This window comes from Ursus maritimus, unplaced genomic scaffold (genome assembly GCF_017311325.1).
Source record: "Ursus maritimus isolate PB19 unplaced genomic scaffold, ASM1731132v1 scaffold_22, whole genome shotgun sequence".
In the NCBI taxonomy this organism is placed as follows: Eukaryota; Metazoa; Chordata; class Mammalia; order Carnivora; family Ursidae; genus Ursus; species Ursus maritimus.
In genome coordinates, this window is record NW_024424675.1 from 22,190,250 (window position 1) to 22,211,427 (window position 21,178).

Here is a 21,178-nt window from a genome sequence, read left to right on the forward strand (position 1 = left end):
TATGGCTTTTACAGATGATGGAGCAGAAAATAAGTTTGGAGAAGTTGGCAGAGGCCTCAAACGCCAGCCCGAATCGGGGCAATGGGGAGACATAGACGGGTTTTGAGCAGAGGAGGTACATGGCCAGCTCTGTGGTTTACAAGGATCCTGAAGCCAGCGAGGTCAGTGAGTGGGAGAGAGAGGCTGGAGGCAGGGAGGCCAGAAGGAGGCTGGGCCATGTCTGCTTGAACGTTGAGAGAACTGCGGGGACAGGAGGGAGACACAGGTCTCGTGTACCTCTAGGGGGACAGGCTGATGACAGAGACTGGTCTTGGGTCATACAGAACGGGGTTCAAATCTACTTATTTGCCCTCTCTGAGCCTCAGTTTCCTGTCTGTAAAGTGGGGATAATGATAGTACCTGCCTCCCAGGACCAATGCATCACAAGAGGGATGTGGCTAGAGCAGCTGGCCAGGCTGCTAAGCTTCTGTTTGCTCCACAACTATTTCTCCAGACCCTACTGTGTTCCAGACAGTGTTCTAAGGTGCTGGGGGTCAAGCAGCCAGGAGACAAACATCTCTGGCCTTGTGGAACTTTATTCAAGGTGGGAGAACTCGGACTGGGGCGGTAGAGAATTTAGAATGCACTGCTGGGGTGGGTGGGGGCAGAGTCTGGGAGGGCTTCTCTGAGGACAGAGTTTGAACAGAGATCAAAGGGTACACTGGGGGTTAGCGGAAGACTGTTCCAGGCAGAAGTAAGAGCAAGCACAAAGGCTGTTTGGAGTGAGGATAGGGCCAGCAGGGACGAAGCAGGACAGCCCGGGCCCCGAACTTGGGCTTTTGCTCTGAGTGGGCCGCATAGCCCCTGGGGGCTTCTCTGAGATTTACTCCATGGCCAATGGATACACGGGTGGGTGGCCACGACTCCATTCGTCCACTCAGCAAACCTTTATCGAGGGCCTTCAGTGTGCCGGTCACTGGGTTGGGGAAGTGGATACAAGGAATCCTGCCCCTGAAGCTAGTGTTCTAAGGCCAAAACGCAATGAAAGCGAACACGCCTAGGAACGCGTAACCCCACGTTGCAATAGGTGCTTGGTGGAGGAAACAAATAGGATGCGGAGCTGGAGAAGAATCTGGAAGCTTCTAATCAGATAAGGGGGTGAGGGGAGGCTCTCTGAGCAGGTGGTATTTAACTTGGCCTCTGGATGTTGGGAAGTCAGCCGGTGGGAGGGAGCAGTCCAGGTGGAGGGGACAGCGAGAGGTGGAAAGAGGGCCGGCCAGGAGCTGGCTGTCTTGGGGGCAGAAGAGTCAGCCTCTCATTTGCATCCAAGACGGATCAGGGCTCCCTGAGCGCTGTGGTCAGGAGGAGGCAGCCCTGGCCTTTCCAGCGGCCACCAGGCAGGATTCTGGTGTGTGACTAAATGGGCCTCGGGCCTGTTTGTAGCCTGGAACCACTTCCTTTGGCCCCACCAGCGGCCTCCCTGTCACCACCCAGTTACCAGTGGGGCGGGAACAGGGATCGGGCACCTCAGCTGTGCGGGGACAGAGGGTTGCCACGTGCAAAGGAAGGGGCAGAGTGGCTGAGCTGAGGGTACCAGGCCCCCCCGTGTGGGGCTGTCTTATGTTCTGATATCATGCTTGTTGGCTGAATTGTCCACACAGTGTGTGGGACGAGGTTCCCCCATACCGGTCCTGGGGGTTCAAAACATTACCTCCATTTTACAGATGAAGAAAGCCATCTTCAGAGAGGTGGGTCCTCTTGCTCCAAGTCACACAACAAGGAAGTGGAGACGCCAGGAATGGAACCCAAAGCCTGTCTCTGTACCAGTCTTCCCACCCCCTCTATCCCCCCATCTCCACAAGAGCCGGACCTTCCCCTGGGGGTAGATCAGGTTAAGGGGACCTGCCCCTAGGACCCAACTTTTTAAAAAAATTTAAGCACATTGCTGTTTCCTTGTGCCAGACTGGGTTCCAAGCACTTAGCAAATATTAACTCACGTCATCCTCACAACAACCCCATGGGAGTAGGTACTGTTAGTGTCCATATGTTATAGATGAGGAAAACAGAAAGGGGAAGCAACTTGCCCAAGGTCACACAGCTGGGAAGTGACAGAGCTGGGATCTGAACCTAGGCACTTGGGCTCCAGAGCTCCTGCTTTTAGCGCTCTGTACCTACTGTCTCGGGCAGCCTAGGCTTGGGGTGGGGGAGGTGATGGGAATCCCCCCGGGTGTTGGGTGTCCTTGGGACAGGATGTTTTAGCTGAAGGCTGGATTGCTAGGTCCCATACACTCCCTGCAGAAAGACATGCCAGGCTGGCCGCCTCAACCTCCCCCTTCTTCCTCACCACTGAGGCCGTCCTCATCAGGACGGGGTCTGCAGGCCCCCAGCTCAGGCGCTGCTGCCTGGGTGTGGGGAGTGCTGAGCTCTGGGCAGTGGAATGCCAGAAACCCGGGAAGGAAGCGGGTGGGCGGGAGAGCGGCGGGAGATAAGATGTGGAGGGTGGAGGAGGCTGAGGAAGGCCCGGCCCTGCGGGTGGGGTGGCCTCCCTGGGGGCAGGGAGAGCAGAGACTGGAGGACCCACAGGTGAAGAACTTCCTGACAGTCTTTCAGAGCTGCCAGACTGGGGTGGGAAGGGGCGGCCTCTGAAGGCAGTGGGTCCCCTTTCCCAGAACTTGGTACTTGGTGTAGAGGGGATTCCGAAATAGGGCAGGAGCCGCCCTTCCAGCGCTGATATTCCAAGAATCTAAGCTGCTGTGATTAAAAACTCTGGAATATTCTTAAATACCCCTGATTCTACCATGTTAGAATTTGATTTAGCCTGACTCTACAAGGCAACTCAGCACCCTCTTCCGCTCTAACCTGCTGGGGAGGAGGGGGAAGGGCTGTGGGATTCCCTCCTGGAGACAGACAAGCCCCCAGGGAGGAGGGTCCCCGAGGCAGAGTCCTCTAAGAGCTGCACAGTTAAGGCAGCCGAGGGGTTACCTGCCCCTGCTTTGCTGCGTGACCTTGGGCACATGGCTTGCCTTGTCTGGCCTCGGTCTGTCCATCTGTGCTGGGTGCTCTCTCTGGGTCGGCCCGGCTTAGGCATTCTGAATCTCTGCTAAGCACTGCCCACCCCTCCAGGTGGGGGTGGCCAGGCAGGAGCTGCAGGGCGTCTGTTGGTCATGGAAAGAATGTGAGGGCAAGAGGCCCAGTGGGTGGGGTCCCCCGGCTGGGCAACAAGCAGAGGGCAACATGAGATCATGGTGTCTGGGCCTCCTGGTCCAGCACCTCTGGGGATGGGATCCCCTCCAGGCAGTCCTCCATGTCAGACCCTCCCCTGGGACCCAGACTCAGAGTCATGCTGCCCTTTCCCCAACCCCTGCTGGGCAAAGGGAGTGAAATCAGGGCCCAGAGAGATGGGCACTCATCCAGGCTCATACAGTGAGTCCAAGGCAGGCTCTGAGCCCAGGGTCCTGCTTGGGAATTGGGGCTGAGGGGACTTGTCTTCACTTCTTGACTATGTTGGGGGGTCAGGGAGGGACACGGAGAGAGGACCCTGGCCCACAGCTGAGTCTGTGCACCAGTGTGTGACTGACCCTTCTTTGCATGTTTCCCCAGGGCAAAGGGTGGGATGTGGCTTTCTTTCCCCCAAGTCCCCACCCCAGTTCAGATGCTGAGCTCCAGAGAGGATGGCTGGAGCAGGATGCAGAGGCGGGGGCTCCCCGGTCAGGCCAGCCTCCCCATCCTCCTACTAGCTCAGGACATAGGCTGGGAAGGGACTGGGGTCACCAGGTCTCCACAGGAATGCGCCACAGGGAACAGTGCCCGGCAGAGGCCTCTTTCCCTGACCCAACTGAGAAAGAACAATTACCCCCCTGAATCTGTTTGTCCCTGTCTCTGTAACTATCTGTCTCGGCGCAACACACACACACACACACACACACACACACACACACGCGCGCGCGCGCACACACACACACAGGCACACACACACAGGCGCACACACAGGCACACACACAGGCACAGGCGCACACACACACGCACGCACACACAGGCGCACACACACACACAGGCACACACAGGCGCACACAGGCACACACACACAGGCGCACACACACAGGCACACACACACAGGCGCACACACACACAGGCACACACAGGCACACACATACAGTCACACACACACAGAGGCACACACAGGCACACACACACAGGCACACACACACACACAGGCACACACACCTTGGAACAAACCCTCATAAGCACCTCCTTCCCCTCTCCTCACACATGCCCGCTCCCACAGAACTTCCCCCTACTCTTCAACCGTGAGGCTTCCTGCATGTGTGGAGACAGGACAGACCCTCCCTTCTCCCCATTGCTAGATGGATTCCAGGTTGGGGTCCGGCGTGCATGGTGGGGAAGGGCCCCACAGCTGGCCAGGCATTTTCCCAACCCCTTCCAGCCGCAGTGAGCCCCCACCCCGCAGGTCCCCCCTCCACCCTGGCGGCTCTGGAGTCTGTGGGAACCAGACAGTTGGGACTGTCCAGCCGGGCTTGCTTCCGCCCAGGCCCCAGGGGACCTGCTGAAGGAGGAGGGAGCAGCAGAGACCGAAATCAGCATGGCCGCCTGCCTGAGTGAGGGCCTCTGGAGGGACTGGGCTACCTGCCCGACCAAGGGGTCTCCAGCCCCCTGGGTGTCACCTCGTGGGATGGAAGACCCATCAGGCCCCTATACCAAATGCCAGAAAGGGGTTCCCCCAGTATCCCTGCCCTCTTTCTTTTCACCCTCTCCAGGACCCAGATGGGGGTACCAAGGCTCCAGAAGGAGGCCCTTTGCCTCAGCAACTCTGGTATTGAAGGGTGTGGGGACAGGGAGGTTTCAGGTCCCTGAGTCTGTTCCTCTGATAGGGGCCATGAGTATACCCATTTCTCCTGCTTCTGCCCAAGGGGGAGGCTAGAAGAGGTCAGGGTTCAGTCACTTCTGATCTGTACCCAGGAAATCCACCCCCTCGCCCCCCATGACAGAAATGCTTTCTTAAAGAGGTATGAGGAGGACTTTGGAGAGCTGGGGCCTCAGGGAAGTCCCCCATTCATGTGGGAAATGCAGGCAAGGGGTGCCTGCCTTTTGAGCCTCGGTTTCTCTGTGCGTGCAAGGGGTCAGGATACCTTTTTTGTAATGGTGTTCCAGGATTCCATAAAAGCCCCTGCCGCTCTGGGGGTCACCACCAGCTCTGCTCCTACCCCGTGTGCCACCCCTGCGTCCTCACTCAGACTGCGGGACAGGGGCTGGGGGTATAACCACTCGTTTGCTTCTGGAGTCCAATCTAGTGAGCCCCAAACAATCTGAGCCTCAGTTTCCACCACTGTAAAATGGGGATAACATTCCAAATGGCACAGTGAAAGGATATAGACAAGCCCAGGACAGAATAAATGCCGCAAATGGTCACAGTTATTATGACCACTCACAATGCGGGGGGGTGCCGAGTGACAGAGCTTGGGGCTGGAGAATTAGCCCTTCAGGCCAGCCCAGCTTCACCCCCTGCCGGGTGTCTCTTGGCTACACTCCTTTTCTTTCTTCCCTATTCCCTGCTCCCCCTTCCTCCACCTTCCTGGGAAACTCCCTGAGAAAGTCCCCAGCAGGAGAAAGCCTCATATGGGACATTTCCATCCAGGGTCACCTGCCCCTGCCCCGCAATCCCACAACCACAGCCACCGCACGCAGAACCAGGTGTCCCGGCCCTCAGCCCCCAACCATCCAGGAAGCTGACCCTCATCATCACACTGGTTTTATTGGCCCTGAGAGCCACAGAGTAAATCCCAAGGGGGCCCTGCCTCCCCTCTCCCTCAAGTCTGTCCGGAGGCGCCGGGGGCTGGCTGAGTGTTCACTACTCCAGTCTTGGCTTCCTGTCCCGGTCTTTGGCTTGCCAGGCCTGGGTCCCTTGAAAGCTCCCCAGATCCTTGAGTCAGGCTCAGCCTGGAGGGTGTATTTGGCAGGGGCCCTGCAGGGACTGCCCGAGACCAGGCTGGCTTCACTCAAAGAAGAACATTCCCGGTGTCCGGTATAGGCAGGGGGTCAGCCCCAATGGGTAGCTGGAGCCTCCCTGAACAGGGAAGCTGCCTGCGACCCAGGGTTCCTTGGGGTCAGCTGGCAGGGGCAGCGGCGCCCGGAGGGAGGCTGGAGGGGTGGCTGGTGCCGGAGAGGGGGCTGCTGAGGCCAAGAGGTGCTCAAGGCCTGGATCAGTCCCCATGCAGAAATTCAGTGCCTGCAGCCGGCACTGGTAGCTGCTCCCGATGCCCGCCTCTGGGGTCACGATGGGCGTGGGGGCCTTGCTAAAACCCTCGGCCTCAGAGAAGCCCGCAGGAAAGCCAAACGCTGGGCACGGGGAAGACGAGGGCGCCACAGGGAGCTCCCCTGGGCCTGCAGGCTTAGGTGTGGGCATTTCTTTGGGCTCCGTGGGCAGCCGGGGCCCGGCATCAGGGGTTGCAGGGCACATGCTAGCCGGCAAGGCCCCTACCAGACCCCCAAAGCTTAGGCCCTTGGGCTCGGGCAGCTCCGGGGGGAAGGGGCACTGCCTGCCAGGCGTGGCATCGGGGACTCCTGGATCCTGGCTGCTCACTCTGAGGGGTCCACGGCGTGCCTTGGCAGGGCCCTTGGCTCCCTCGGCACCTGCTCGCCGGGTGAAGCGTCGGCGTCGGCGCAGGAAGCTGCCGTGCTCAAACATGTCGTGGCAGTCGGGGTCCAGCGTCCAGTAGCTGCCCTTGCCCGGCTTGCGGTCATCGCGGGGCACCTTGACAAAGCACTCGTTGAGCGACAGGTTGTGGCGGATGCTGTTCTGCCAGCCGGGCCGGTTGTGGCGGTAGAAGGCGAAGCGGCCCATGATGTAGCGGTAGATGCCACTGAGTGTGGCCCGCTGCCCCGGTGAGCTCTGGATGGCCATGGCGATCAGAGCTATGTAGCTGTAGGGGGGCTTGGTGGGCTCGGCCGCAGGGGCCAAGGGCCCGGGCAGGGGCTGCTGCTGCATGCTGGCCGGGCTGGCCGGGCGGGCGGCGGCCGGAACCACAGAGGGGCCAGGCACAGGCGTCCAGAGCTGGTGTCCAGCACAGCCTGCCTGGGCTGGTTAAAAGGCCCACTGGCCCAGCCTCTCAGCCTGGAAAGGCAAAAAGGGGTGGGCCCACCGGGCTGCCCTCCCTTCCTCCTTCGCCCCCCTCCCCCAAGGCCCGAGAGGGGCGGGCAGGGAGGCCAGGGCTGGGAAGCTGTGAGCAGCTGCTGCCCGGGGTGAGGAGATAGGACGGAAGGGACTGAGACCCGCAGCCCCCATGTGCTGGGTGGTGGTGGCTTCGAGGGTCAGGATAGGCAACTGAGAGAGACTGAGACACAGAAACAAAAAGAGACAGAGACCGTGAAAAACAGAGAAAGACACAGAGAGGCAGAGACATAACAAGAGAAACAGTGACTCACACAGGGAGACAGAGGCAGAGACATACATAGAGAGACGAAGACAAGACAGAAAGAACAGAGACACACAGAACCAGATACACACACGCGCGCGCGCACACACACACACACACACACACTACACAGAGAAAGTTAGAATCACTGAAAGAGATCAATGTACAGAGAGAGAGAGTGAAAGAAGATGCAGAGAGAGACACACTGACGAGAGAGACTAGACAGGTAGATTCAAAGGGGCTGAGCTGGAGAACTGGGGGTCCTGCTGGGAAAACCCCAGGGGTCCTCAAGTCCCCGCCTCTAGTTCCTCTTTTCTCCTTTCCTTCTTCCAGGCCTGGGGTCTACTTTCTCCTCCCAGCAGGGTGCAGCCCCTGGGGTCACATTATTCCCGCCCTCCTAGCTCCGGGGCTTTCGAGGGCGGGCACCGTGGAGGCGGTGAGACCCGCCAAACCGCATAGGCTGAGCTCCCCTGCCCTCTAGTGACTGGTGTGGGGAGGACAGCCATCTGGGCAGACATCGCCCCACCACCTCCCAAGAGGCATTTCAAGCAAGTCCCTGACTCCGGCTGAGCCTCAGTTTCCCATCCCAACACTGGAGCTGGCGACTCTTCAGCTGTCTGTACTGTGGTAAGGAGACAACAGGCCCACTTACACGGCACCCAGCACCCTCCAAGAGTTTAGCACAGAGTAGGGGTTTGGACATGACTCAGGAATGTCACTCTGAACTGAGGGTCCCCATCAGCTGCAGCCTTGGGCTAGTGAAGCTAGGACAGTCAGGTCTTCTGAAGGATGGGGTAGCTTACTTCATGCTCTCCCACCCATTAGTGACCAAGTCAGAAGACACCTACTGTGTGCCACTCTCCATGTCAGTCTCCTGACAACTCGCCTTCTCTCTCTGCATTTACTCCTTGGACCAACCCTGCTCTACAGGACTTCAGGACTTCTTTTGAATAGATGGAGAATCTACGCCTCAGAAAGGTTAAGTGACTTGCCTGAGGTCGCACAGCTAGTGAATGACAAAGCTGGGATTTGAATCCAGGACTCTATAACTCCTTAACACCACCCCTTCTACAGAAGAGCAGCAGGGATAGAGGACAGTCACTGGAGCCCCACCAGAACATAGGCTGTGAGCCCCAAGAGAGCAGGGACATGCTGTTTTGTCCGGCACTGGCCTGGACACTGAGTAGGTGCTCAATCAGCATTTGCTGAATGAATAAAAAACAGTGATCTGATTGACTTCTGACCTTTGTTGAAGCATACAGCTCCCCCCCTGCCATAAAAGAGGTGTATTAATATATCACTAAAAGAGATTTATTATGTTGCCATTGGTAGGAGAATCCCTATAAAGAAAGTCAGAAATCAGAAAAGGAAACAAAGTCTGATATCTGGGGCCGGAAACAGTGACTTTCCCGCCAGGGCAGGGTCAATTAGTTTCATGGTTGAAGGGGCTCCCTCCCAATTCTCAAGGACTCCCTACAACTTGCAGTTTGCAAAGATTAGTGGGGTTTGGGGAGGGGCTGGACCCCTGCCTCCAACTTCCGCTTCTGCCCTAGGGCTGTGTTTGGGGGTCGGCCTCTGCCCCTCCAAACACAGTGTCTACTGGTGCTGGTGGTTCGGTGGCCAACCCCCAAGCTCCCGGCTCAGGCCGAGTTTTCTGATGTGGGATCCCTCCCTGGCCACATAAGAATAGAGACTAGTGGCAAGTGAGAGGAAAGGTCTGGAAACTCAGAGCCCCTCAGAGGCCAGGCAGTTCTGTTATGGTCTGGCTTTACTCTAATCCCTGAGGATCTAATTATCGGTAAACCCGACTTCAAGCAAACCTTATAATGAATCAGTTGCAAGTAAAGTGGGCTCTCAAGTCTACCACCATAGAGCTGTTGGGCTCTCAACGAGAAATGAAGGCTTGTTTCTGCCCCGATTGCTGTTTCCGGAACCTCAAGGTCGAGTTTGGTTTCCTCCTGACTTCCCAGGCCCAGCTGTGAGCTGTCCGCCCACGCGCCGCGTTCCGGGGCTGCGTCTCTGCAGCGGAGAGGATCTGCTTCCGCTGTCCCCACGGACCTGGGCGATGGGTGGGGGACAGCCCCAAGTCCACTGGCAGTTTGGGCAGGTCGGGGGGGGGGTCCGCACCCTCGGAGGGGGTGTGACTTCGGATGGTAGGAGAGGAGGAAGTGACCCTTTATTGCTGGCTCAGCTGCATCAGCAGGTGAGTGACACCATTGGAGATGCTGGGCTGGGGACCTGCCGCCGCTGGGGCACCACGGTAGTGGCGCTTTGAGCGCAGGAAGAGCTCGCGGGCGAAGACTGGCTCCACCTGTGAGGGTGTTGGGGGCAATGAGCCAACTCTCTTAGTTAGCGCCCCCTATGTTCCGGTGGGAAGTCACAGCCCTAGTGACAGTCCCACCCCCCAGCACTTTACATGCAGGGTCCTGCAGACCAGAGGGTCATCAGGTCAGGAGCTGAGGACTGGAGGGAGTCAGTAAGGTGCTGTTGGAGGCGATTGGAAGGTGTGGCTCTTCGCTGGAGTGGGAGGTGACTCACGTGGGCCATGATGAGCCGCTCCTCGGGCTGCTCTGGGGGCCCTGGGTACTCCTCGCCAAAGCACAGACGGATTTGGTACTCGGGCTCCTGGCGACCGTCCTGCAGGTGGGCGCGCAATTCTACGGGCACCAAGACTGGGGGCTTGGGAATCAGACCTGATGCCCACCTTGCGCTTCTGTCCCATGCCCATGTTCGATAAAGCCACATCCCCATTGTGTGCCCATGCCCTATGCCCACTTCCACATCCCTATACCTGTCTCATGTCCCACATCTGTGCCCACTTCCAGTGCTCATGCCCTGTGCCTTGTGCTCCTATGCTCACCATCATACCTTTATTCCCACCCCATGCCCACTGTCATTCACCTATGCCTACTGAGTGCCCAGTGCCCTAATGCCAGCCTACACTTAGCGCCCTAAGGCAATACATGTGCCCAAGTCTTATGCTTATGCCCCCCACCCAACGCCCCAAGCCTGCCCCCTGCCTACACTCCCCATAAGCCTAAGTCTATATCTGTGCCCAGGTCCCCCAATGCCCATATTCGATCCCACTCCCGGTGCTCGTGTGTCACATCGTTTGTTTCAACATTCACTCCAAACCTAGAATCCATAAGCCCACTTCCCCGCGCTCACATCTCGTGTGTCTACTATCTGTTCACGCGCCTTTGCCCACGGCCCTCGTGCCCAGCCACTCTGTCCCGCGCTGCCAGCGGCCCCACCGTCCCGCTCTTACCCTCGAGGAAGCGGCGCGTGTCGAACAGCTGGCAGGTGCGCTCGCGCTCCAGCTTGTTGGGCCGCGCGCGGTGCGGGGCGAGCGGGCCGCGCCAGTACACGCGGCCCTGGCACAGGCGCTTGGCGAACACGCCCTCGGGCGCCACCCACAGCAGCACGCCCCGCTCCAGGTGCCGCAGCAAGTGCTGCAGCTCGCGGGCGCCGGGCGGCGGCTCCGGGAAGCGGACCTGCGCGACGCGCGGTGGAGGCCCCAGCAGGCGCTCGGCCGCCGCCAGGGTCGGCCCAGGGCTCAGGCGGCAGCCCTCCGCAGTGCGCGCGGTGGCTTCGCGCACCAGCGTGGCACCGTAGAACAGCCGCACGTGCAGCCAGCAGTCTGCGGGGCGGGGAGAGGGGGCGCGTGGGGCGTTAGAGGCCCCAGCACCGACCACCCCCTCAACCGAGCAAGGGACACCAGGTCCTGCCGGCCCCCGCCTCGTGAATTGTGGGTGCTTCCTCCAGATTAAATAATGGTAATTCTAATGAACTGGTGGTTGAGCCCCATGGTCAAAAGCATAGGATCTGGAGCCATCTGTACAATGGGGGGCATGACACTAGGGCCCTTCCAGTCCTAACCTCTGGGGTTCTAGGAGCTTCTTCCTAGCAAATATTTTAATGCTGATAGAAACAGTAACAACACAGCCGGCTCCATGCCCATGTCCCATAAGGCCCCATCCGAGGGGCCAGCAGGAAGCTCAGGAGTTAGGGCTGGGGGCTCTGCAGCCAGGCCCTTGGGTTCTGATGTCTCACTGCCACTTAGGGGCTGTGACCCGCTAGTAACTTTCCTGGGACTACTAACTGTGTGATTTGGGGCAAGGTTCTTAACCTCTGTGTCAGGTTTCTGTATCTGTAGAGTGGGGATGATGGCAGTATCTATCTCAGGGCTGTGGGGAGGGCTTCGAAAGATACCTGGCATAAACTAAGCCCTCAGTGAATGTTAGCTATTGTTTTATCGGGGCTGGGTGCTTTGGGGGAAAGACAAAGGCTAGCTGGCCCCGACCCCTGACTCTCCCCAGTTCTCCACACCAGTCAGAGGGGAGGGCCTTGAGACTCCTTACCAGGGTTGCTGAAGTCCTCAGAGGGCAAGTGGCTCCAGTGGTGTGTAGGGTCCTGTGCATGGTACCCTAGGGAAGGAGGGGAAGCTGTCAGGCACCACCTCACCCTGGGTCTCTTGATCCCTAGGTCGGGGTCCTGGAGGAGGCCAGAGAGGAGGCAGGGATGGTTGAGGAGATCTGGTCCTTACCGTGCTCAGCCAGAGGGGCTGGGAGCCGGGCAGCTGGTGGCAGGGAGCCCTGCTGGGCCAGCCTGGGCGGCTGCTCCTTGTCTTTATCCTCTGTGGTTGATCTGGAGCCATCCTGGCCATTGGGAGACAGGGTTATGAGGGTGGGAGAGGAGACTGGGGGCTGCAGGAATTCCCAGACTGTCCTCTTTGGGGCAGAGGGAGGTCTGGGCAGACTGCAGGTGAGTGGGGTCGATAGAGACTTTGAGGTTTAAGAGCTGAAGACCCTGTCCCTCTTAGAGGTAAAGAGTTGACAGGGTTGTTGGAGGTTATGGGGTCAGAGATGAAGCTCACTGTGATGTGGGGAGAAGTGTGAGGAGCAAATGAGCAGATGCGGGGACAGAGGTGATAGAGATGGGGAACAGAGGTGACAGAGAAGGGGACAGAGGTGACAGAGATGGGGACGCAAGTGATAGAGATGGGGACAGAGGTGACAACGATGAGGGGGCAGAGGAGATAGAGATAGGGACAGGGGTGATAGAGATAGGGGGACAGAGGTGAGAGAATGGTGACAGAAGTGACAGAGAGGGGGGACAGAATATGGAATGCATGGTGACGGAGGCACTAGGGACAGTGGATTGGACCAGGCTGGTGGGGGAATGGGGACACAACAATGAACCACGGATGGTGGGGGAGGGGGTGGCAGTAATAGGGATGATACAGACAGAGCGATGCGGTGCAGATGCTGGGGTGATGGCGACAGCAAGAAGGCTGGAGGGGCTGGTGAGGGAAAGGCAGTGCTAGAGCTGCATCTGCTGGGGACAGAGTGATGGACCCGAGGATGTCAGGGGCAAGGGGTGAATGGGGGGGAAGAGGGCTGATGCAGATGGTGATGGAGCTGAAGACGGTGGAGGTGAAGGGAACGAGGGACCCAGAGATGATGGAGGCAAAGGGGACGGGAGTGGTGCCAAAGATGGGCATGCAAAGGGAGCAGAGGTAAGAGAGGTGGAGCTGGTGAGGGGGGACGGGGACGGTGATGGAGCAGCAGAGGGGGGAGAGGAGGCCAAATGACAGTGCCAGAGAGCACGGAGGGCAGTTCGGGGGAGAGGTGATGGAACTGGCAAGGCTGCGGGGGCTGGAAGGACAACTGACCTGGTCTGTCCCGCAGGCCAGCTCCGTCACTTCTCCAGGGGGTTCCTGCTGGCTCCGAAGAATGTTCTTCTTTTCAGGGGGAGCACGAGCTCTGGCAACTAGATGGAGCAAGAGGCAGGCTGTTGTTTCCTGGGCCTCCAGGGGAGCCCCCCCAACAAAGGTGATCCCACATGAGGGATCAGAGCGTGATCTCAGGGAGGGCCCACCTCTCTCTGGACCTCAGTTTCCTCCTTTTCTAATGGGAAGGGAAACTGAATGTCTACGGGTCCTTCTGCGTCTGCCAGCCCATGAGTTTAGCTTAAGAAGCCCACCATTTCTCAGGTTACAGATGAGCAAGGGGAGGTCCTTATTGCCCAGAGAGCCGTCCTCGGCCGCGACCTCCAGGGGCCGGATAGTACCTGGGCCACGGGCACCGTCGGCCACGATCCGGTAGACCTTGTAGGGGTCGGGGCTGTCCAGCTGGTGGCGCTCGCGCACCTCCCGGAAGTCAGCACTCTTGTTGAGGGCACAACGGAGCCGGGTCTTCCAGGTGGGGGGGTCTTCCTTATCAATGCCCTCTAGGTGCTTGCCCTTGTGTATGGCCCAGGCCTGGGGATGAGCAAGGGTACTTGGGGAGGGATAGCCGGGGAGAGGGGGCTGCTGCGTGAGGGGGAGGGGCCTAACTTGCCTCCCACCCTTCTCTCTCTCCCTCCAGGCCTCTGTCCCTCTGCCCCTTCATCCTTTTCTCTGTTCCTCCCTCCCTCCATCCAACACGTATTCCTCAAGCTCCTTCTGTGTGCCAGACCTGAGCCAGTGGCTGGGGACCAAATGAGGAACAAGACAGACATGGTCCCTGCTCTCCAGGAACTCAAGTCTAATGAGCAAAAACAGCGGCGAACAGCTAACTGGAAATAACTATATTCCAAGTTGTGGATTGTGGTCAATTTTAAAAAATAGGATGATGGGATATAAAATATGGCAGTGATTTGCTATCTGGAGAACTATAAAATTAAATGCTGACCTATCGCCACATACAAAGTTGACTCCAGATGATTCAAAAACCAAAGATGAGAGGTGAAACTGGAAGCTAATGGGAGATAACGTGGAGACACTCTTCCAGGGGGAGAGAATGCCTTCTTGAACCCCCTCAAAGGCATGGACCAGACGGCAAAACAATGACAATGTCTGAAATCGACAAGGGGCTAATTTTAGAACATACAAGGAACTTTGCAAACCAACAGGAAACACAGAGCATCCTTTAAAGAAAAAGTTCTTATCAAAGGGCAAAATGGGTGGTTTAGGGGCGTCTGGGTGGCGCAGTCGTTAAGTGTCTGCCTTCGGCTCAGGGCGTGATCCCGGCGTTATGGGATCGAGCCCCACATCAGGCTCCTCCGCTGGGAGCCTGCTTCTTCCTCTCCCACTCCCCCTGCTTGTGTTCCCTCTCTCGCTGGCTGTCTCTATCTCTGTCGAATAAATAAATAAAATCTTAAAAAAAAAAAAAAGCTGGTTTAGGGAGGAGGAAGCCAGAAGCCCATGAGCATATGAGGATGTACTTAAACTCATAAGTGTCAGAGAAATGCACATAAAAATGTGAGCTATTGGGGTGCCTGAGTGGCTCAGTCGGTTAGGCGTCTGACTCTTGATCTTAGCTCAGGTCTTGATCTCAGCATTGTGAGTTCAATACCCACGCTGGGCATGGATCCTACTTAGATTTTTAAAAAAAGGAGCTATCACCTATAAACCAATAAAATATTTAGCGAGTTGCACAATGCTAGAAGGTGGTGGGGATGCAGATACTGTTGGTAGGCGTGGGATGGTGCAGGCCAGCCTCGTCAAATTAAGACTAAATATACCCTGTGAGCAGAAATTCTAATTCCAAAGGAATTCTCGCAGAGGTTCATGAGAGAGCAGGGCAAGTGGATAAGGGTGTGTGTGTATCATGGCCGCCCACGATAGAGTCAATGCAGCATCTAGAAGCACCCAGGAGCAACAAATTAGATGTACAGAGAACACCTACAGCAGGACGCCTGGGTGGCTCAGTTGGTTGAGCATCTGCCTTTGGCTCAGGTCATGATCCCAGGGTCCTGGGATCAAGTCTTGCATCAGGTTCCTTGCTCAGCAGGGAGCCTGCTTCTCCCTCTGCCTGCAGCTCCCCCTGCTTGTGCTCTCTCTCTGTCTCTCTGACAAATAAATTAAAAAAAATCTTTAGATGTACAGAGAACAGGAATAAATCTTCAGAGCATGATCCTGAGCAAAAAAAAAAAAAAAAAAAAAAAAAAGGAAGACACAGAATGAGATCTACAGACAACATGAAGTGTATAAAGTAACAATACACACAAAACAGCCATGTCCACTCTGCAAGAAAGCATACAGACCAAAGATATTCATTAAACACACTGGAATGACCATAGTGGTGGAGGCATTGAATGAATAAATAAGAATATGAGAGACTATTTTAGAAGGGTCGTCAGAAATGCCTCTAAGAGGAAGTGGCATTTGAGCTGAAGCCTGAATGAAAAGGATGGAGTCCAACAGAGAGCTGGAGGAAGGATGGTTTAGGTAGAAGGAGCAGCAAGTACAAACGTCCTGCGGTGGGAAAAGACTGATAGATTAAATCAAGGCCAGTGTAGCTGGGAGCAGAGGAGCCACAGGGGAGGGCAGGAGGAGATGTATTGCTTGCAAGGATCACATTCAGGGCTGAGGGTGGGTGGGTGGTTTAACTGATGAATCCCATTCAGTCCTTGCCCTCAGAGATTCCAAGCCCGGTGGGGAAACATGGACGCCAAACAGAAAAGCCAGCTCCTGGGTTGGTGCTGCTTGGCAACGGTGAGACCTTTAAGGCTTGACTGGGCTGCTGCAAACAGTGGGCATAGTACCCTAACCTGATGTGGTGGTGAGGGGTGTAGGATGAGTGGTCTGGGGTTAGCGCAGTGCCGGGTACACGGTCAGTGCTTTTTTATTGCACTTTAGTTCATTATAGTAAGGCTGTAACTGAAAGTTAACCTGGGCACAGGGCACAAGGTGCTGTCACCATGGTGAAAGAGGGACCTTTGCTTTGTCCGCTGCGGTGTCCCCCAGTGCCCGGAATGGTGCCTGGCGCTCAGGAGATGCTCTGTAAGTATTTGTGGCATGAACTGAGCTGGGCCTTGAGGGTGAGTAGGAAGTTGCCAGGTGGGATGCCGTTCCCGGCGGGGGAAGAGCTTGAGCAAGGGCCTGCAGGTGTGCAAGGGCTTGGTGTGTTCGGGGAACAGCCAGCAGCCTGCGGTTGCCAGAGCTGGGGATGCCTCGCTGAGGGTATGTGTACCGTCGGTTCCCATATTTGTGGGAGTCACGTTCTTTAAAATCTACACAAATGCTGACCGAGCAGATGCAGCGCTGGGTTCCTGGGAGCCCCTGGTCACACCCTTTTCATTAACTAATCAGCGTGTCACCTTGTTTTATGGGTGTTTCTGTGGAAGAAACACTATTTAATATTAACTGTTGCTTTGTTGAACTCAGGGCCGACAGCACCGTAACTCTCGCCTGAATGAAGCTTGTCTGACGTGTATTTTTTTCTGTAAGACACATCACAGCCTTTCCGTGTGTGGGCACATTAGTGCTTCGGCCTTACACTGGCTGGGGGGCCGTCTTAAATAGTCAAGTCACCCACAAAAAGCAGAAACATGAAAAATGTGGCACTAAATAGCCCTTGAAAGGGGCCCCTGTTCCCAGTAGAAAAGCTGAAACGAGAAGGCAGAATGCCACCTGGTCAGCCTCGGCGGGGACGCACGTCTGGGGCCCTGTGTCACCGTTCTGCACATGCCCCTGGGCCGCAAAAGTGCCTTGAGTATTGATTTTGGAATTGCAACTACATCTTAGCGAATAAGCACACTTGCAAATATGGAATCCGTGAATCATGAGGATCGACTGCATGTGGTGGGGAAAGGGCAAGAGGAATGACGAAAGAAGAGACGGATGGGAGCTGGATCATGAAGGCCCTTGCCCGCCAAGCTTTATCCCGTGCCCTTGGGGGCACCAGGAGGGTGTGAAGCCGGGGAGTCACTCGTGTGGGTCAGTGGTGGACTGAGGGGAGGGGAGGGCCAGCCCTCAGAGTCTCCCTCCTCTGAACAGCACGTGGTCCTAAGGGACGGACCATGTAACCCTGTTCAACACCTCCTGAGTGCCCTCTGTGGGCCAGGCCCTGCGCTCAGTGCCATGACCCTCCCCTCGGGTAGCTGTAGGCAGGCTGCTGCAGGCGAAGTTGTTCCAATGGAGGAAGCGGAGGGCATCTGGGATGGCCTAGGAAAAGCACTGAGTCGGAGCTTCATATATGCATTCAACCAATGAATGCGTTAGGGAAGGCTCCGAGGAGATGTTTCAGCTGAGCGCGACGGGAGTTGGCCAGCTGAATGGGAAGAGGAGAGCGTATTCCAGGCAAGGGGGGCAGCAAGGGCAAAGGTCTAACACTGAGAGAGACTTGAAGCATTTAGAAACTGAAAGAACTGTCCGGTCAGGTCTAAAGCCGGGATAGGGAAGGGTGGGGAGCGATGAGGCCAGGGAGGAACAGTTCAGGCGCTGCTCTGACGTCTTGGTAAGGAGTTGCAGCTTTATCACAAGAGCAATGGGGAGCCAAAGAAGGATTCTGAGTAGGGAAGTGTCAAGGCAAGATTGACATTTAGGAAGAGCTCTCTGGAGGACCGAGGGAGAAGCGAGGGGCAGGGGGAAGCCTGGCGCTCTGTGAGGTCACTGGGATTGTCCTGGTGAGAGACGGTGGGAATGGGTCCAAACAGACGGACTACAGGGACGCTTCATAGAAGAGCCAGCAGGCCTTAGTGACAGAGAGCAGTGAGACTGGAAGGCGGGGGAGAGGCCAGGACTCAGGTGCCTGGCCTTGGGGTCTGGGGGACAATCGGTGCCATCTTCCATTTGGGGACACACACAAGTTTGTCGAGGCGAGCTATTAAGCATGGTGCTGATGATCTGAGTTTGAGAGTTCTGGGGGCCATTAGACCTGCAGGCTTGGAGCCTGAAGGGAAGGCTGGGAACTGTGGGGCTCACGCCAAGGCTATGGAGGAGGGAATGGGCCACTAGGAGGGAGGTCCTGGAGCAGTGCTGAGAGCACCCAAAGAGAAGGGGATGGGGGGGTGGAGGGGTGGGGGGTGGGAGGCTGAGAAGGGGAGGGGCAGCAAGGCAAGAGGAAAATGGAGCCGGAGTGCTGGTGGGGGCAGATTCTGGAAACCAAGTGAGAGTTGAAATTTCAAGGAGGAAGGGTCCACCAGGCCCAGGCTTGCCCAGGGGTCAAAGATGACGGTGATGGGATCTTGGGCTTTGGCAACTAGTGATGTTAGCAGGAGGGACAGAAGCCAGACTAGGGGTTGGGGAGGAGAAACTGGGGGCTGTGAGTGAAAGAGTGGTGACCAGGCCCTTCAGCCTGTGAAAGGAGAGGGGACGCCAGAGAAGCCAGCGCTGGAGGTGGCTGTGGAGTTTGGGGTGGTAGTGGGGGGCCCCGAAAGGCAGTTGGTTGCTTATTGCTCAGGGGAGAGATTCCAGAATTTCAGTGTTGATGGGAAGGAGGCAGTATGAAGTGAATGAGGACCAAGGCAAGGGAGGGCATCCCTGGAGGAGGTCCCCAGAAGGGCTGCTTTGGGGAAGCACGGAACCCGTCCCCAGGCTGCTGGGATCGGCGGTTTGGAGGGGTGGGATGTTGTGGGAATCCCCATCGGTGGCGTCCAGTTTCCCCGCGGGGAGGGAGGAGAGGCCTCCAGGGAGGTGGGGATGGTGCACGGATGTCACCTTTGGCTGGTTGTTCCGGAGCGCGTCGGGGGGTCTCCCGTATATGCACAACACTGCGCAAGCTAGACACAGTTGAGGCGAAGGTGCGAGCGAGTGGCCCCGGGTCGCACAGCGCGCCTGTCACCCGGGGCGCCCCGCCGCTCCCGCCCCCTTACCCTGAAGAGCGCCGCGTCCTGCTGCGCCCGGTAGCCCTGCCGGGCCGCGTGCTTCCAGGGGATGCGGAAGAGGGTCTTGCCTGCGTCCTCCCAGCGCAACCCCGCGTAGCGCCCGCTCTCGATCTGCGCCACCAGCCAGTCGCGGAGGCGCAGGGGATCCCCGGCCCCCGCCATCGGTCTCCTGCCGTCGGGGACCTTCCCTTCCTCCCTCCGCCAGGGGTCGCCGGCCACCCGGGACGCAGGGCGCCGGTGGCCGGGTCTGGGCCGCGCGGCCGCTGGGACCCCGGCGCGACAGGGAATAGCGAAGCCACCTGGATGGAGCGCGGAGGCGGCGAAACCGAAAGTTCTGGATGGGCGAGTTTCGCTTTCCTTTCTGTCCCACTGCCCGGGAGGCCCTATTTTTTCGCCCTTCTCTGTGGTAGCCTGGCCCGAGGGCGTCGCGCCGCTCAGGGGGCAGTTAGAGGCACGGTGGGACGCCAAGACCCACTGGAGGGTACGGGGAGGGTAGCCGGCGATCTGTCCGTCCCCGTGGAGGGGCCCCGGCGCCACCCGTGCACCTGTTCTCTGTTCCTCCCGGGCTATGGGGAATTTACAGGTCTCTTTTCAGCACCTGGACTGTACAGGTTGTAAAGCCATAGTGCTTCTTAGACTAATCCCATCAGAATTGGGAGGCAGAGACTAGTTTAAAATGTACATTCCTTGCCTCTGTACCAGACCTGCAGAAAAAGACTTTCTGGGCAAGAAGCCCAGTACTCTGCATTTAACGAGTTCTCCCGTGGGATTCTGATCCACCCGGTCCGTGGGCCACACTTGGAGAAATATTTCCTTAAATACTGGGACTCGCCTCCTGATGGCTCACTATGGTGTTGGCCTGGCTAAAGCCCTTCCTGCAGGTTCTCGGTTGGTTCTTACCACAGCGTGTGAGATGGTCTAATTACCCATTTTATTATTAAGAAGAATAAGGCTCAGAGAGGTTAAAGCCCTGTAACAAGGTCATAGAGCTAGGACGTGGAGGCAGTCAGGACCTAAACCTGTGTGTCTCTCTGTCCTCAAAGCCCAGGAGCCTAAAGAGAGCCCCACGCTATCTCCCAAAGGCTTACACCTGGGGTTGAGGGACACCCACCCCCCATAGAAAGTATATATAAATTTTTTCATGTCTATGCATTTTTCTAGGGTTTGTGTCTTTCATTTGTCAAACGGGGTTTGGAATTGGAAAGAGCTCAAGTAGCTCAGACTGCTACACCCTTTGTTGTGGAAACTAAAACTCTGAGCGAGCATGAAGCTGGGTGCCCGATCAGCGTTGACCAGAGGCTGGAAGTACTGTCCTTTGTGTGCACCTGTCAGGGGGGCTTCTTCATGCTCCCCACCCTCTGTTCTCCCATGCCACATGCCAGCAGGCAACTCAGTTCTGGCCCCTCTACAGTTATAGCCACGATACAGACTCACCTGTAGGGCACCAAGGTTGGGCGGAGGGGCATTTCATAGGATTCAATCCAAGCATAATAATTACATCTAAGTGGGAATTTTAAGTGTGTCAGACAATCTTTTCATTTTTCTGGGGGGCAGAGTCATAGTGATGAGGAGGATGGGGTTCCCTCAACTTCCCAGCCAGACTGCCTGGATTCAAATCCCAGCCCCGCTGCTTGCCAGCTGGTGACCTTGGACGTCAACCTCAGTTTCCTGAGGAGGAGGCTGGGCAGCAGGTGAGGATTTTTTCATCCATCCTTCCGCCCCCAGTCGTGGAATGTGGGCTTCCCCCACAGCCCTGAACACAGTGCTTGGTGCATAACGGGGACCCCATACAGGAGGCTATTTAAGATTGGAATTTTTTCAGACCCCTCTCAACTCCAAGTTACTTTTAGTTCAGAAAACTCAGCTCCAATGACCTCTGTTCACCCTTGGATCAGTTTCCTGCTTGCTTGGGGTGCCCCGAGGCCTTCCCTCCTCCGTGGCTGCCCCTTGGCTTTTAAGCTCTAAGTGGAAAGGGTCTTAAATGGGAGAAGATGTTTGCAAATGATATATCCAATAAGGAGTTAATATGCAAAATATATAAAGAGCTTATACAAGTCACCCCCAAAAGGCCTACAAGAATCTGATTAAATGGGCACCAAGGAACTGCTTCTTAACAGCCGCCATGGGACACAGACTGCCTCGGTTCAAATCCAGCCTCCCCTACTCTAGCTGTCCTC

At 56.9% G+C, this 21,178-nt stretch overlaps 2 protein-coding genes across 2 annotated transcripts; both read right to left on the reverse strand.

The window, feature by feature from the left end:
• Positions 1–5,730: 5,730 nt before the first annotated feature.
• On the reverse strand, positions 5,731–8,613 carry FOXS1 (forkhead box S1). Its single transcript, XM_008703392.2, has one exon. The coding sequence runs from the start codon at positions 6,980–6,982 to the stop codon at positions 5,990–5,992; it is 993 nt and encodes a 330-aa protein (XP_008701614.2). The 5' UTR covers positions 6,983–8,613; the 3' UTR covers positions 5,731–5,989.
• A 91-nt stretch (positions 8,614–8,704) lies between these two features.
• On the reverse strand, positions 8,705–19,633 carry LOC121104587 (interferon regulatory factor 4-like). Its single transcript, XM_040638132.1, has 8 exons — positions 18,990–19,633; positions 13,482–13,671; positions 13,084–13,181; positions 11,956–12,067; positions 11,771–11,836; positions 10,678–11,049; positions 9,948–10,066; positions 8,705–9,720 (listed from the first exon to the last, which is right to left on the reverse strand). The coding sequence occupies exons 1-8, from the start codon at positions 19,161–19,163 to the stop codon at positions 9,586–9,588; spliced, it is 1,266 nt and encodes a 421-aa protein (XP_040494066.1). The 5' UTR covers positions 19,164–19,633; the 3' UTR covers positions 8,705–9,585.
• Positions 19,634–21,178: the final 1,545 nt, after the last annotated feature.